General features: G+C 31.5%; 1 protein-coding gene across 4 annotated transcripts; it reads left to right on the forward strand.

The window, feature by feature from the left end:
• LOC109345104 (protein HESO1-like) lies at window positions 1,463-8,572 on the forward strand. Of its 4 annotated transcripts, none has more exons than XM_019583898.1 (10): window positions 1,463-1,591; window positions 2,794-3,103; window positions 3,626-3,790; window positions 4,949-5,127; window positions 5,205-5,300; window positions 5,703-5,772; window positions 6,965-7,095; window positions 7,432-7,542; window positions 7,708-8,082; window positions 8,200-8,572. In XM_019583898.1, exons 2-10 carry the CDS (start codon window positions 2,965-2,967, stop codon window positions 8,251-8,253), a joined length of 1,320 nt encoding a protein of 439 aa, XP_019439443.1. In that variant the 5' UTR covers window positions 1,463-1,591; window positions 2,794-2,964; the 3' UTR covers window positions 8,254-8,572. The 4 variants fall into 4 exon arrangements, with proteins under 4 accessions (XP_019439443.1, XP_019439439.1, XP_019439441.1 ...); XM_019583894.1 differs by having other exon boundaries at window positions 7,708-7,995; window positions 8,101-8,572; XM_019583896.1 differs by having other exon boundaries at window positions 1,468-1,591; window positions 2,895-3,103; window positions 7,708-7,995; window positions 8,101-8,572.

An 18,475-nucleotide genomic window follows, 5' to 3' on the forward strand; every position in this document is an offset into this window, starting at 1 on the left:
TACTCTGTTATCTTTATTTCAAATATATAAGAAATATCAAATAATTCTGACACTCAACTCATCCCGGAAGAGAAAATTTGCATTAAAAGTTGATTTGCACATATTTATTGAATCACATGACAATTTCCAATTAAGATATGTCTTTGGATTAAGAAAACCAATTTAATGTTAAAGAATGATAACCTAATTGATAAAAATTTGATTCATATCTCACAAAAATATGAGTTAAATTTTATTAGAAAATAAAATATATTTTTGATAAGTTATCTCATTAAATCCATTCAATATTTGACATGTGTCTTATTTTTATAATATATTTTAAATAAAAACTTCTCGAATAAAAGGAAATAAAACACATGTCAAACATTAAATGAATTTAAAAGGATAAATTATCTCTTGATATGAGAAAATATTTTATTCTCATTTTATTAACACCATATTTATTATTAGTGAGTAATCTTAGATTACTTTTATAATACTATAATTCTGAAACCAACTCTCATTAATGAGTTATAGCAATCCAACTTACTTCCTTAAACACAAAAGGAAAATCCATTTAAAATTAAGCACATTCTCTATTGATGAATGATGCATGCTTATACTGAATTCTCTTAGAAAGCTTCCTACATACATAAAAGAGGTATATCTTATCTATACATCAATCATTAATGAATGAGGAGGTATCCAATCACTTAAATACTAAGTTTTTTAAATTTATTTCTCATTTTAGTCTTCGATTCTAGGGGAATCCAATTGTTTGAATTAGTGAGTAAATCTACACATTAGATGTCTATATAATTAATAGTTATGATGGAAAGTAAGTTTAAAAAACTTAATCTTGAAGTAAGTGAATCCCCGCTATTAATGAATAAAGTAGTACTTTGTAATTAAGAAGATTTATAGTATGATTTATTTAATAAGAATAAAATATCTCTACATATAATTTATCTTCACCAAATATTTGATATGTGTTATTTTTTCTTTTATAAAGTGAAAACTTCTTGATGTGAAGAAAATAAGACAAATGTCAAACACTAAATAAATTTAAGGAGATAAGTTACCTCGTGATATAAGAAAATACTTTATTCTCTATTTAATATAAAGATTAAAGGTTATTTTCCTTAAATTCACTTGGGATTTGACATTTGTCTTCTTTTTTATTTTATAATATAATTTAAAATAAAGACTAAAAATAAAAACATATATCAAATATTGAGTAGATATGTCTTAGAATGAAGATGTATCAATTTTGTTGGGGATTATAGCAAAATTTATGTTAGATATGAGTGGCATCACATGAAATTTCTTGTGACGCTTTGGTTTTGCATTTTTAGAAACTATAGCTCTGTCACACACTCTCTCATTCTATATTTCTAAATCCATGACCAGTATTGACCCACTTACCTTTTCCCGCTTCCAAATCCAATCAAAAAATTATTCATCAATAATTTAGGGATTTATCAAAAGGTATTACAATTTTTTTTTGATAATACAAAACCCCTCTTCCTAAGTTATACTTATATACCCACTTTTACTCCCTCACTCTTTCCCTTGCAAAGTTTTCTCCTTTTTCATTCCTAACAAATCCAATGTTAGTTTCATCTATTACCCTTTTGTTTCTTTGTCTTTCATCATCTCTAGAACCTTCTTTTTGACGATCAATTCTGATGGAGAGGATGATTTGCTTCTTTGTGTGTTTTCTTTATTGCATTTTCTTATTGTTTCTTTTTCTTAGGGTTTTTTTGTTAGCTGAATGTTTATTGATTTTGATTTTTGATTTCAATTGAATCATTGGTTTGTGTGGTTGAGTTGGAAAACGAAAAGGTGTAGATTAATCTTGTGAAATTTTAAGTTCCTGTCATGTTTTTATGATTGGTGTGGGTTTGAGTATTGTGATCGAATTCGCGGTCGGGTTACGAATGAGATTCATCATTTTTTACATTATTATTACAATTTACAAGTCTTTCATTGTGATGATCCCGTGACGCGATTCTGAATGGTGCATTTGGTACGCGGAGGGTTAATGAGAGGATCTAGTAAGTGGATTTGGGTGAAATTTTCCTTTCGTAGACACGGGAATTGATTGTTTGTGAAGTGTTTTTTTATTAACTGGGTGTTTCATTGATTGTATTTGCTGGTTTCAGTTGAATCATGGATTTGTTTGGTTGAATTGGTAAAGAAGAAGATTTGAGTTCTGTTCATGCCTTTTCTGCTTTGTATGGGTTTGAATGAAATGTTGCTTTCATGGGCATAGGGAATTGATGTAATTCATTAGAGAAATCAGGGGAACAAACCAGTGCATATCAAATAGCGTCAATATTATTTTGCTGGTTCCAAGCTTCTGTAATTTTGTGTTGGATACATCAGACATGGTTAACTTGTTTGTCAAATATGGAGTGCCTATTGAAGATAAATTATTTTTAGGGACAGGCATAGCTAGTTGTGGTTGTGCCTGAATAGTTAGGCCATTAAACAATAAAAAAAAACAACCGTTGGATTATTTGCTTCGTAAGTTTCTTATGTCTGTACATCTTCTGGTGTCAGTATCATGACGAGAAACCAAAGATTTGGTCTTGAAGGAAATTTATGAAGTATTAAGTAAAGAAATGATTTTATGTTCTCATCGATTACTGATCAGTCTACAACCTTCATAAGTTTAACGCTAGTATGTTTTTGTACTGTATGTTGTCACTTTATAAGTAATTGTTTCAGACCTCTTGTCTGTATTTAACTTTATGCTGAATGGAATAGATCCCATTGTGCAGTCTTTAACTTTAAGAACAATTATATCAGGTCATGGATGCTGCTCTGAGGCTTTGAAAGGATTTGATGCATGTGCCAAGAGGCCTATGCTTGTAGATTGTGATCCTATTGTTTCCATTTTTTCTATTCAGTGCTGCAAACTACTATTGCTGTTGTTTTGTTGGCATATTAAATGCTATTTGGGGTTATTGAAATACAAAAATGAGTGCATATAATATGCTGGATATTGTTATGAAAGATATACTTCAAGTGGTTACACCCGTACAAGAAGATTGGGAAGTACGTTTTGCGATTATTAATGATTTGCGAAGAGTTGTTGAATCTGTGGCAAGCCTGAGAGGTGAACTTTCTACAAGTTTTGTTTCTGCTTTCTGTTCCCTTTTATCCTGAACTTCCATTGCATTGGTGATTTGACGCTAAAGTTAGGCAAGGAAAAGAGAGTTACAGATAATCCATAACAATGGAAGTGTCCTTCTTTATTATATTAATTTTTCTATATTTATAAATATATTTGTTGGCCTGAACCATTACAGCTTTGAAGGGAGAGAAAAGTTTGATCACATAACTCAATGTAGCTTGTGTATTTAATCAAATAAAGGCAGGATTTCTATATATGGGGAGGAAGATCAGACAACCCCATGTAGTGGCTAGTTATTTTCATCTAAGTATTCTAGTTAGAACTAGTTCTCCTTTTAAAGTTATACTTAATATTCAGCATACAAGATTCACTAAATTACTTTACAATGCACTAGCAAAAGGGGTGGACTCATGTTGTAGGGATAGGTTGATTTTAGGGAAGGAAGGGGGAGGCCTCTCTAGTTGATCTTAAAACCATTTTATTTATCGTTCTTTTTTGAAACAGGAGCAACTGTTGAGCCATATGGGTCATTTGTGTCTAACCTCTTCACACGGTGGGGTGACTTGGATATTTCAGTTGAGTTATTAAATGGTTCACATATTCCATCCACCGGGAGAAAACAAAAACAAGTGCTATTGGGGGATCTTTTAAAAGCTCTGAGAAAGAAAGGTAAATTTCTTTATACTTCAAGCTTCTATTGCTTGGTACAAAAACTTATATGTTAACCATCTAGAAGATCCATTTCTTTTTCAGTTTGATAATTTATTTCTCTTTTTTTCCCATGTAGCTCTAGTGGTAGGATGTAAAGCTTAGCTGAATCTTTTCATTGAAATAAAAGGGTGGCCCAATGCATGAGAATCCCACCTAATGAGATCTGGGGAGGGTAGATTATGCAGCCTTACCTTTGCAAGCAAAGAGACTGTTTTTTCCAGAATCTGAACCCATGATCTTTATGTCACAAGACAAGCAACCTTACCGTTGCGCTGAGGCTCACCCTCAAACTTTTCATTGAAATGAAATAAAAAAGCTTTATTGATTTATCAAATAGCCATGCAAGAAATTGTACTGTGAAGGAAACCATTGTATCATCATTTGATGATGCTGCCTCTCCAAGATTTGCCAATTCAGCTAGGATATGTACCTATTGGGTTGCCATACATATGCTTTTTAGTTATTTTAAGGAGCACTTATCCATGATCTGTAAAGGGCACGAAATTAGTTTTATATGTCATATGAAATTGTTATTTGGTTGTAATTTTACAAATATAATTGAAACTTGTAGGGTAACATAGTTTCATGGGTATTGTTGAAGGTTGGGACACAAGGTGACTTCTCTTCAAAATTTGATCAGTTTGATGTCACAAATATGTCTTTTCTATTGACTCACTTCAAATAAGAAGGAAATTTAAGCTTAAGGAACTGGAGCAACAATAGGCATGGATAACCTTATATGTCCGAACTCCGAAGAGTTGCTTTATAATATCCTTTTGAAATTTAAGACGGAGTTGCACTAGATAGCATGTTAATTTCATGCATAAGTCATAACAAAAGATGGAATCACTTATGCTGTTGGATGACGCATTATGGTGTGAACCACTCAGTCTAATAATATATTTTTATCACCCCCAGTCACTCTTGGCATTGGCTTATAGTGGTTTATTTTATTTGAATAAATTTTTCCTGTAAATTTTAGTTTTATTAGTAGGTCTTATTAAGCTTATCATATTTTTACAGGCACTTGTTAATCATTATAAGCAAAGAGAAACATAGAATTTGCAAGCTTATATATTATGTCCTCATGTGTTTTTGAATAACACTAATTTGCAGGTGGATGGAATAGTTTGCAGTTCATCTTCAATGCACGAATTCCCATTTTAAAACTCAAGAACAACCGTCAGAGTATATCTTGTGATATTTCAATGAATAACCTGGAGGCCCAAATGAAATCCAAGATTTTGTTTTGGATTAACAGGATAGATGGCCGCTTTCGTGATATGGTTTTACTGGTATGTTCTTGTGGCTGAAGTAGGGTTTCTATGTGAGGATTTGCTTCTGTTTGGTTCATTCTTTCTATTTTGTGTAGGTCAAGGAATGGGCTAAAGCACATAAAATTAATGATTCTAAAGCTGGAACTTTCAACTCTTATTCCCTGAGTTTACTTGTGATCTTTCACTTTCAGGTACTTCTCCTATTTCATATTTATTTTATTTTGAGTTAATTATTCCCCCTTTTTTAAATGTGTGTGCGGGTGGGGGGGCTGCAGCCAACAGTAGGAGATATTTTTACTGATTCTACTTATATTCATATATGCTCTTTGTTTTGGATTGTGTTTTTGCTGGGATGCAATTTACATTTTCTGTGTACTTTCTTTATATATTCCTGTATGAACTACAACCATTTCATATCGGCTTCAGTCTCCTGAAGTGCTAGGTGCTCAGTTCAGTTTGAAGATATGTCACTATCTAAATAGTTGGCACCTCCACTATAATTTGTCTAAAGTAACTTTTAGTTGCCTTCTCTCTGAAAGTTAGTACATGGATCTTCGTCTTCTAATGCATGCAACTTTTTACTTCATTTTCAGACATGTGTTCCTGCAATTTTGCCACCCCTTAATGTGATATACCCTGGCAATATGGTTGATGATCTTATAGGTACATTTCATTTCACGTCTGAAGCATCATTGTTCTAGAATTTGAGGTGAACTTTTAGAAGCTGAAACTATTTGTTTTTCTTTTATATGTTCAGGTTGTGTGCACATTCAATTTTAAGAATGCTGTGAATGCATACAACTCATTATGATGCCAAGAGTTGAACATATTCCTTCTATCTTTTTTCTCTCCCCGTATTACTTTTTTACACTGCCTTTGTAGTTTCCCTTTGAAATGAGTTTGAAGAGTTAAGCCTCTGTTATAGATGTCTTGGACATTATTTTCCAACGGGATTGATTTTGGTTTCAGGAACCGTAGGCTAATTACTTACTAAAGGGATGGGGTTTGTAGGTTTGGGGTTGAAAAGCAATAGACTCTGATGACAGATTAGTGGCCACTGGTTCATATACAGTGCTTTCTTTCAGTTGCTGGTGGCTTTTTATGAATGGGCATAACCCTAAGAAACCCTCTATACTCTCCTTATGTTATCTCCATTTGACTATCCTTTTATCTCACTTGAAAGTGAGAGAAGTATGGTTGAATTGTCACGAGTGTGTCTTCAACTGAGTACACAAGGATTCATTATATAAATATACTCTGCATTAGTTACAAGGGTACATGATCCTAATCTAATAAAATTTGGAAATCCTAGGATTTATCCTAATTGATTCTGTCATATATAAATAATAGAGTAAAACCAGTAATTTAGTCCTCTAAAGATGAGAGTGTTAGCAGTTTGGTCCTAAAGATTTGTATCACTAAATAAGCCACTAAAAGCTTTAATGTGTCACTGCATTGGTCCTTCTATGACTTAATTGGTGATATTTTAAATCCTTTGAGGAATTAATTTTACACTATGTGGTAACATTATCATATATTCACAATATGTTACATTACATAATTAACAACACAGATGTTATAACAATCCTGTACCCTTTGCTCCTCCTCAAGGTAATTCTACCATTTTCTGAATGCAACTTGGGGGCAAAGACAAAAAAGTTGTTCAACATGATCCAGCATCCTTTTGCCATTTGTTGTTTGAACTTATGTGCTTGGAGTGTTGAAGTAATTTGTATATCTCAAAACAGTATGTGAATTAGAGTTGTCAATTTATTAATAGCTGATTCCACATTTAGAATTACCATGTTCCCTATACAATGGTTATTTATCCTTTATCTTGATGTAATTTGTGTAGGTGTTAAAGTGGACGCAGAGAATCATATTGCGGAAACATTTGATGCTAATATAAACCGGTTCATATCAGACAAGTCCAGACCAATTAACAGAAAATCTGTGCCTGAACTTTTTGTGGAATTCGTAAGAAAGGTAAACTACTCCTTTCTTAATTTTGTAGTGTATTCTTTCAATTGTTATTGGTAACAATGATTTGTATCTTCACTCCGTATACCTTCTTTTTTTGTGTGCTTGACCATACAGTTCAAAGTTGATAATTTGAAACCGTCTTTCTTTGGCCTAATTTGTGTAATACAAATGAGGTTGTTCTTCTGATGGATCTCATTTTCAATGAAAGCATATAATTTTATTTGAATTTTCTGTTTGGATTCTGTGGTAGTGAATTTCCTCGATGGATATAGTTTGAACATCTTGCCATTATATAATATATTTTCAGTAATGATTACAGCAAGTTGTATGTTCCTGCAGTTTGCTCAGATGAGTTCATGGGCCTCAGAGCTGGGAATTTCCCCATATAATGGACAATGGGAACAGATAAAGAACAACATGAGATGGCTGCCCAAGACTTATGCAGTATTTGTAATACTCTGCTCACTCGAACATCATCTAGTTTCGTTGGGGGTGTGATATTATTGTTTTGTTTTGGGGATAGGCTATGTTCAATTGTCACAAATATTAGATTCTTTCATGCATATTTTGTTCTGCTTTGCTACTGATATTTGTATCCGACTTTTGGTTGGTTAGGTTGAGGATCCTTTTGAGCAGCCACAAAATACTGCACGGTCGGTCAACCAAGGAAAACTGGAGAAGATAACCAATGCATTTCTGGATACATACAGCTTACTTACCTCAAAGAATCTGAATCAAAGTTCTATCCTGACCTCCTTAGCACCACCAGAGGTGGCAATGATTATTGCTAAACCTGTTATCCCAGATTACAATGGTGGTTACTACCATCACCGAACTCCGCCTCAGGTGCAGAGAGCCCTGCTCCCGCACCCACACCCACACCCACACCCGCGCCCATACCCACAATTGCGTCCACAGGAGCAGCCACCACCATCGCGTCGTTCTCAAAATGGCAGTCGAGGGACAAGCTCCAATGGTTCGACTTCAAGGGACCCACACTCACACCCGCGCCCATACCCACAACTGCATCCACAGGAGCAGCCACCACCACCGCGCCGTTCTCAAAATGGCAGTCGAGCGACAAGCACCACCGGTTCGACTTCAAAGGGACCTGTGCAGTCACAACAAGGCCAGCAAATATGGAGGCAAAAGACTCAATAGTTGAATTGCAAACCAAAATACAGCAGTGACTAAAAACTGTCTTGGGTTTAGCTAGTCAACATGTTTTGATCATTACCTTTTGTTTTACTTGTTAATGCAAGTAGTTAGAATATGAATTTTTGTGTTATAAGATGATTAGCATGATTTGTTATGCTCATGGGGCAAGGGAAAGTGGTTAATTGGTCGGCATTTCATTTTGGTGAGGATTATATTTGGCATGCTAATGACTGGATGAAGAGTTTTCATTCCTTTGTACAAGTACTTTATGGTATCAAGAGTTGGCATATCAACCTGGTAGTTGATTTGCTTTTGTTTTGTTAAAACGGTAACAAAACTATGATTTTTTTTAATATGGGTACATGGATTAGGTATGGCTGGGTAGACCCTTTTTTTTGGCTGGGTACATCTTCAATGAACATTGATCCAAAACTGTTATTTTGGAGGTTTTCCCCCTTTTTCTTTCCATTCAACACAAGAAAAAAAGATAAACTATTATCAGCAGTGTACTTACAGGTTGGGTTGGTGATCAATCTTCGATCTATTGTCCCAAATTATGTTCCGCATCAATAAAAATATATTATGTCAATAAAAAAAAAAATTTGTTATTATTTATGTTTTTGTTTCATTGTCATTGGTGCAAAACAATATTTAGGATAACAAATCTTTGTTTCCGGTAGAAGATAAATTATGACTAAAAACAATATAATAAACATGGTTGGGCCAGATCAGTTTTTTCTTAAATGAAATATAAACTAAGCCCAAAATCTTTTATGAGTAAAATGTATATCCAAGCTCTCCCTTTGTCTTGTGCCAATATATTCTTCTTGCCCTTTTGTTTCTGTCTGAGTTCATGAGAGCATTACAGTATAATTTTCAAGAGAAAAAGTTAAAAAGAACTAAAATTTGTATGAAGGTATGAGTTTTTTTTGTTAACAAATGTTTTTGAAGTGTAAGGAACTAATTGAATATTCATAAGGAGAAAGACCAAGATGTCTTGTATTTGTTACCTATAGCAAACCAAAATGTAAGTGCTAGAATCCAATACACAAATATGATTTGTCATGAAGTGATTAATCAGCAAGGTATCATGAATAAAATAGAGTTACGTCTTCTGTCTTTGAGAACATTCTGTTAGAATCTGATGCTCCATACTCCTATGTATAAAAATTAAGCAGCATCATTCTTTTTGTTTCTCTATAATATAATATTTGATGAATGTTTTCATAATTTTCAACTGTTTTTCGCACACACGTATTCCTTATGATTTTTATGAGATTCTTGTTATTGATACTATTTTCATGAAACCTCAAAAGTTGATCATTTCACTGTCAAAAAAGCTAAGGAAAGTTTTGCGTTAGTGCTTGAATTGGCTAAAGGATAATGCAGGGAATAAAAACTTGTCCAATGGTTATGCCTTGTCTAATTTATTTGCATTCAATCTTAAGGATAATGTTATAAATGTGTGTAAAATTTCCTTAAAATTAGAACAAATGGATGCTGATATTTTCTAATAGATTTTTCTACACGAATAGAACCAGGTTCTTGCCATTTTGGCCAGTTGATTTGAACATCAATCTTCACTAATTCAAGTTGAATTCCATATTAAAAGTGAATAAAGCCTCTATAAATTTTATGTCTTTAAGTGAATACAATGAAATACTTTTTCTTTGTAATTATTCCTTAAACTTTATTTATTAGTAAAATTAATTCATGCATAAAGATAATATTAGATTACTGATAGATCAACCAATAAACTGCTACCATCAAATTTACAACAGTAGGAACAGGTCCACTATTATAACACTACATGTTAACAAGAAGAAACCATTGTCAAAATATAAATTGATTGAGAAGATTATGATAAATAAATTTCAAAGTTAAATAAGAAAATATGGTAATATTGATGTATAAAAAAATTAAATTTAAATAATAGTAATATGAATGTGGAAATTAAAAATGCATGAGTGAGCATTTTTAATTATGAGTAATTTAACATTATATTTATGCATCGAGCAATTTCAACAACAATTAAAGTTTATGGGATAACTAGGAACACACATGATAACTACTTACAAAAGACATAAAATTTAAGAGAATTTTATGGACTTTACCATATTAAATAAGACAAGATGAATAAAATATATTATAAGTGGAAAATACTCATAGAAGTTACAATCTAATTTTCGATTGAATACGAATTACACAACTTAAGAGAGAATAGAGGGAGATTATATCATTTCATAATGAGTTGGAGTTGTCACCACATATTTTTGTGGTCAAAACAAAGAAAATATTTTTATACTCATTATTGGAAAGCATTGGTCTTTTAAACTATTAATCTAGATTCAAGAGTCAGTTATAATTGAAGCACAGTATATTCACTAATTATATAGACTAATTTAAATTGATTATTAATAAAGGAAAAACTTATTTTTATTATTATTGTTTCTCATACTATTTTATCTTACTCATTAATATCATCATTAGTAATAGAAAATCAAAATTATGTATTTTAGGGTAGAAACATGTTTATTGTTTGTTTGTGCTTTATTTATTAGGAATAGAAGTAGTGTAACACAGTCATTTAAAGGATGACTTGAGGAAAATAGGGAATAATGACGATCATTCTTTTATTAGTAATGTTATTATCATTTATATATTTTTAAGTTAATTAAAGAGAAATTATTTATTTTATTTTTTATTGATTCTTTATTATCAGAGGGAATGTTTGTTGTTATTATTGTTTAAAACTAAATATTATTTATTTGAATATAAAAAGGTTGAAATTTAAAACTAATTATTATTTATTTAAATATAAAAATATTTAGTATTTATAAAAATTAAATTAATTATTAATTATTTAAAATAATTATTACTATTATTTATAAAAAGGGAAGTAATGGTTAAAATATAATTTCTATTATTATTTATATAAAAATGAAATTATTCAATTAAAATTAAAATAAAAAATGAAATAAATAAAAAGGAATAAGAAAAGAGAAAAGTAAAATAAATTCTTACAATTAGTATACCTTATGACTAAGTTTAAAAGTCTGTTTGCGAGTTGGTTTTTAGAGGGGGATGAAGGGAAATGAAAGACATTTGAGTCATCTTATATGTGTATTTCATGATTCTGAAACCTTCCCTTCTCCTTCCTTTCTAAAAACCAACTCGCAAACGAACCTTAAATGAACATTACGAAAAATGATAAACCATAAGGTTAAGTGTTTGGTTAAAAAAAATACTTTATTCATGTCCTTACCTTGTGTAATTTTGGGAATTAAATACATATCCCCGAAATTGTTTTTTTGATAGCTTAGAGTGATACATGAAACCAATAAAAACCCGTAGATAAATTTCTATAGAGAAAGTGCTTTAGGTCGTTCCCCAAAAACATTGGGTTATTCGAGTAAAAATAATTGCCCAATTAGATTGTGTTGGAACCCAATCAGATCGAGTTAAAATGACTTATGGTCTATTTAAGATGGCTTTTCTGTTTTCTTTATTGGATGAGTAAAGATCTTCTCCATTATCAGTCTTATCATATTATATTTTTTTTTATTTTTTATAGTATTTGTCTCTTTATTAATAGAGATATCCTTATTCGTATAGGCATACTCGAGCAGACATGATTGGTCTACCTATTTTGCTAGCTTTATTCATAATTAACCTCATAACACAAAGGAAGGAGTCATAATTTTTTTAAGTAGCCCACAAAGTTTTTGAGCTCCTCTTTTTCCAATAGTTTTAGATGTATTTATTAAGCATATCCATGACAAAATAAATTTGTTTTTGTATATAATGTATTCCAAATTAGAGAGTCAAAACATGAAATAAATAGAAATAAGTTAAGCGAATGGAGATAAGTTTCAGAAGTACTTGATTTTCATTTAAATAGAGTAAGACGGAATATATAAGATGTAATTAAGTTTTCATGATGTATGGCTATTAACTTAAAATTGCCACAACATAAAAGTATAAAACACACAATTCAAGAGTCTTGAGCCCATCATGCAAAATGACAAGAAAATAAAGGAGATGTGAATGAAATGATGAGTACTTTAAGTGTTATTTGTGATGAAAAAGTATCACCTAATGAACTTAAGGGAAAAAATTGTATTGCACAACTAGTGGACTTGTAATATTGTGAGACTTAATGTTGGACACTGAAAAAATAAAAATAAATAAATTAAATATAACATAAATAAGAATATTATGTTGGCCTAATAAACACATTAAATAGTAAATTGTTAGGAACAAATACATTGGAGCAATATTATTAAAGTCAATCAGGAGGAAACTAAAAAAAATAGTGTCCTCTATGTACAAAACTATAAAAAAAAATTGTAAATCATATATGGTATTCTCATTTATTTGCCCATTGTTCTATCCCGGTCAAATCGGATATCTTGTCAAACCAGGATGGGACCCAACCAACCAAACAAAACACAAGTAGATATGGATCAGACTCTTACGTCATCCTCACATAAGCCTCATAAATGTCATTGACATTTCATTAAATATATCCCCTAATTGGGCTCTGTCACGCCCCCTGAAAAGTCAGTCAGTCCTCTTGAGCTAGACAAGTCCAACTTGGAAGCTTGCATCACCTCACATCAAATATCACTGCTCCTGACACCTCATGCAATGTCTTCCCAATTGAGATCTGTCACACTGTCTGCAACTCTAAAATGCCCCCTCTGATAGACGCAGTCAGAGGCGAACCTACTATGCAATAGGGACAAACCTGCTACTCTCATACAATGCACACTGCCAAGTCGCCATCAGCCACTTGATATATGTCACGTCGCCATAACATTTATTATAAATAAGAGGTGTCCCCTTATAAGAAGTATATATATTCTCATTCTCCTACATCATAAATACTTCACTCACACTCATAAGAATATTAATTCTCTCATTCATGGCTAGCATTTACTCTCGTCTACTCTAATTTATTCTCCATCAATCTCCCTTCATATTGACTTGAGCCTCAAATAACTTTTCAGGTACGTACCTCCACCCGTGGGTCCAAATCTCATCCCGTCCAGTCTCTAGAAGCAAATTAATCAACCGGATCCCTCGTTCCGGTCATATCCAACTAACACTAAAGAACAACCATTTATGAGAATAAAACAATTGAAAATATATATCTAAATTCTTCATTTATGCATGGAGTAAATCTACTCTATGAGACATCAAGGTTAATCTTATTGAACTCATAACCTACTATAAACAGGTATCTTTTTGCATGCATGCTTGGAAGATCTACTTCAATTCCATGTTCAACTTTTTGTCCTTTCTAGTAGAAATTGGACACAACACACAAGTAATGGGATTAATATAAAACGCATGTCTAGAAGCTAGATTGTCTCACCTATTGAGCTAATAAAAATAGCTTTAAAATATCTGTGACTAGAACATTTTTTTGGTGGCAACACGATTCTGATTTTGTTCTCCCGTATCTAAGGGAGAAAGTTGTTTCTTTTGCTTTTACTCTTAAAGATAATAATATCAATTCATTATATTTATAGAATAAATATATTGTATCATAGTATTTAATTTTTTTTTATGTATTTTCCTCTCCGGATATTTGAGTATATGAAGAAGATCCTCACCTATTATATGCTCTCTTAGAGTACCCAAACGTTTTCACCTTCTCACACACATATTTTAAAAGTATTATTTCAGGTCACATAGGCACCATATAAGTTTGTCACGAAATGCATATTATTTATAAGAATGACACTTGGTCCCTTGGCCTTTCCCATATATAGAATGTTTCATAACAATTATCTTACTTACCAAATTAGGTAAGCTAATCGTGTATAAAGAACAGTAACTAGTAATGATTTAATTTTAGTTTAAGTTCTAACTTTTTCCAATGTTTTACAAGAAATAAAATGTAAAATAGAAAAAGATTGGATTTTTAGATGAGATGTAACGTGTCCATGGCCCAACCTAAAGGTTCAAGAAGAAGCAATCAACACCAAATCGAAAAAAATCTGATACAGCTAAGAGATAGTGACACAAAAACAAGGATCAAATGCTACGTGTCCACCTTTTTTATTTAGAATTGAGTGAGACCATTTTTTAAACTATCTTTATAATAGTTTAAAAATATGTTTATTTTTATATACTAAAACGTGTCCGAATTACAATAAAGTTATATAAAACTAATATAAAGTTAAGATATAATAAGATAAAATAGATATAAAAATATAGATTAATATGAAGAAAAATGTGTGACCAAGTTATTAAACTTACTTGACTCATGCTCAGCCTTAATATTGAGAGTGACTATGGTGCGGCAACATGGTGTTGATCGATAAAATGACAGTGAAGATGATAATATGACAAACAAGACATGTTGATGCCATAATTTTAGTAGTTGTCTTGAGAGTGACTATGATAACGGCAAAGTGGTGATGATAGTGGTAAAAATAAGCGACATGATAATTTGTTGGGTCGTCTTAATTGTTTAATCATTCATGTGTATATAGAAGTGTAGTTCTTAGGAGGAAATTTTAAAAATTGAAAATGATTTGAAGTTAATTTTACTATAATATCGTAGAATTGATCATCAAAATTAAATTCGATTTTATTTCCAAGCAAACTCTATATTGTTTAAGAAATATGTTACCTTAAATAGGTAACTTCAATAATACAAGATTATATAAAATTATTTTAGTAATAAAGGAGCTAATAAGAAATATATTAAAAGGTCGTTTTTTGTATATTATTAAATTTTGTTAATTATCTTTTGTTTTCTCAATTCATACGGAAAGGAACTTTATGATTATAACTGATGGGGATCTGTTGTCCTCAATCATGTCCATAACCATGTCCCTAACCAATCACAATGAAGCAAAATTAATAAAATTATGAATGTTTAATTTTTTTAATTGACATGATATAATATGATTAATTTGGACATAGTTTGAGATAACATATTCTTATCCGGATTATAACGAGAGACCAGTAGCATTTATCCATCCACGACAACAATGGGTCATTGGGTCCCAAATAAAGAGTGTTTTCATCAACATCCTGGATGCAATTGTCTACCACCACAGTTTCACTGTTTATAATTCATTTTCATTTATCAATAGAGAAAAGTTATATCTTTCTTAAGACGATTTATAAGTTAATTTGTTAAATACTTTGATTGCCAATATTAATAAGGGGAAAATGTATTTTATCCTTTTAATGTTTGAATTATAACAAATTTATTTCCTAAGATTTAAACAGATGCATTTCACCCTAACTTATAACATGTGAAAATTACTCATAAGGTTAACTGGAGTTAAATATTAATAAATAATAATAACATGCATATGACATTCCTTATTTTGTCCCAATAGTGCACCTTACCATCTTCTCCTTAATTTTTTTTTTTAAAAATGACACATTTTTTTACTAAATTATTCTATAAATCATCATAACTACAAGAAAGTGACATATATTAATAATTAATTTATAAGTGATATATCACTTTCTTGTGGGAAGAATAATTTAATACGAGAATATATTATTACTCTTACTTTATATATGAGTGAATTATTCACTTAAATTCATCATCGAGCAAAATTCATATGTTAAAGGGCATTCTCCAACCATATCCAACTTTTAAAGTCTGTTTGCAAGTTGACTTTTGAAGGACAATGGAAAAAAGAAAAATATTGGAGAGTTATTAAATATACTTGTAAAATGACTTTCAATCTTTATCTTCTTTATTTCTTCAAAATTTAACTCGCAAACAAATCATTAATCATAAAATGAAATTCTTCTAGTTTTTACCTACACATGTATGAGAGAACCCTAGTTCCATATTATTCTTTTGGGCTCTTCATGCAATTGTCACGCCAACTGGTACTCTCTTCAACAAACTGCTAATTATATATCCCCATTCTTTGCCAACTTGTTGTTTAATACTTGTTACTCATTACGACTTGTAACTTTATTGTTTACGTTCTCTTAAATGTAGATATCCAACTTCGGAGGAAGTCATCCATATTTGCAGTTGTTTCATTAACTCTATATATCGGTTACCATATACTAGGTTTGTTCCGAAGAAACTCTCATAAAATTAATTAAAAATAATAATGAACAATGTATCCAAAATATTCATGTACTCTTATCCATACTACCTATCAGATAACTATGAGCAATACCAACTAGAGATTGAAGGGAGAAGGGCATTTTAGAAGTAAAATAAACAATGTGAGATACACCAGATTAATGTTGGGATTATATGTTTTAGATATGAAATGAGAAAAATGAATGTTTAAAATGTAAATTGTATTAATAATTTTGTCATTGGTGAAATAGTGATCTTGTGATACAAATGATATAATATATATTTTTTATCAGCAATGAAAACTTTATTAATCAAGAGATAAAGAAATTAGGAGAACAGGTGATACTCATATCCACATAATCTCTATAATTAACAAAGAGAAAGATAAGATGAGGGATTACTCACTTCCACAAATGAATAGGAGAAGAAAGGAAAACGAGTATTGAGAAAGCTCTAAGAGTGCAAGAAAATAAGGTCTATCACCTTATCAATATGGAACCTCTTATTCTCAAAAATAACATTGTTCCTTATGTATCAAATAGTCCAAATTGTGATAAACTATAGAGCCACCCATAATAGTTTGTTGTTGTTCCCCAAACTTATAAAGTTTTCATGGATTGAAAAAAGAGCCTTGACATTGTTATGAATAATAGAAGAGAAACCAAAACTAGAGTAAAGCATTTGCCAAACAAGATATGAAGCAGAACATGTGAAAAACAAATGATTAGTAGATTCTTCCATCTCACCACAAAGAGAACAAAGAAGGTGGTCTTGATCATTTAGTCCACCTCTATGAGCAAGATTCACTTTAGTTGGTATCCCATCCCAGACAATTTTCCATACTAGGCACCTCATCTTTGTCGGAACATTACACGCCCAAAGACTTTTTGAAGAAAACAATTTCATTGCTCCCTTTCACCTTTTGTAGAGTTTGATAAGCATTCCTCATGTATGTTGTTAAGGAGTAGTCTCATGGAGATGGCTTAGAAGCTCTTCACGTTCATCTTCCTCCCAAGTGAGCAAGTTCATTCTCCATATCAATTTCCACGACCAATCCCTATTACTCCAAACACCCAAGGAATCAATAGTTGCCTCTTGATCCAGAGCCACCTAAAATAGTCTAGGAAAAGAATTTTTTGAGAGTTTCACTCCCAACCCACAAGTCAATCCATAAATGAACATATGAGCCACTACCTAAAGATCTATGAATACCAGCATTCACCCAACCATGACATATTCCTTCCTTAGTCTGACTAAGAGGCCCCAATTCTCTCCACCAAGTCCCTTTCTAAAGCAATCTAAATCACTGACTTCTGTACACCTTAAAAACTCATCCACATACCTTGATTTTAAGACTTTCACCCATAGAGAATTACCATCACTTAACAATCTCCATCTCTACTTACCTAACAAAGCCAAGTTAAACAAGAATAAATTTTTAAACACAAGGCCACCTTCCTCTCTAGGTCTGCACACTTTCTCCCACCTCACCCAATGAATTCTTTTTTTCTCTTCCCCATTCCTAATCAGCCAAAATGCATTTATATAGGCTTTCCAATCAGCCAAAAAGTCTTTGTGAAGAAGATCTTTGCTCTTGACCTTGACACGATTTTGATGAAAACACCAACATCACCAAAAAGAAGAAAAAGAAGAATACTTATGAAGACAATGAAGATTCAAGCTTCAAGATATTCAAGACTTTTAGTCTAAGTCTAAAATAGGTACTTATATCCTATACTCTTGATTATACAATAGTAGTAATGCTCAAACTATTTTTAAAAGAAAATTGAAACACTTTAAAATACTTAAAACAATTTTCAAAAATAGTGTGTAACGGATTACTTCATCTAAGTAACATGTTACGAGTGTGAGAAAAGAGTTATCCAACTTAAAACTGACCAGAGTAATCAATTACTATCTTTCACTAACAAATTACTAGTGTTATTAAAGTTGGGTAACATATTACTCAACTTGTTGTAATCGATTACTCTAATTCGAAAATAAATGATCAAGTGGACAAAAACATTTGAGTAATCGATTACTCAATGTTGTAAATGATTACTGAGAGTTGTTGCATCAGATTTTCAAATTCGAAGTGAATGAGTTTCAACCCAAAAGACATGGTTTCATTCCAATCAATTC

This window comes from Lupinus angustifolius, chromosome LG04, assembly GCF_001865875.1.
Source record: "Lupinus angustifolius cultivar Tanjil chromosome LG04, LupAngTanjil_v1.0, whole genome shotgun sequence".
Taxonomy (NCBI): Eukaryota; Viridiplantae; Streptophyta; class Magnoliopsida; order Fabales; family Fabaceae; genus Lupinus; species Lupinus angustifolius.

Excerpts from the sequence above, each read along its gene's own strand:
- LOC109345104 (XM_019583894.1), top strand. The coding sequence starts at position 2,965 with ATGAGTGCATATAATATGCTGGATATTGTTATGAAAGATATACTTCAA. Across the intron at positions 5,128-5,204 it reads TTCGTGATATGGTTTTACTG|GTCAAGGAATGGGCTAAAGC; the intron begins GTATGTTCTTGT and ends TATTTTGTGTAG. Across the intron at positions 7,996-8,100 it reads CACACCCGCGCCCATACCCA|CGCCCATACCCACAACTGCA; the intron begins CAATTGCGTCCA and ends CACTCACACCCG.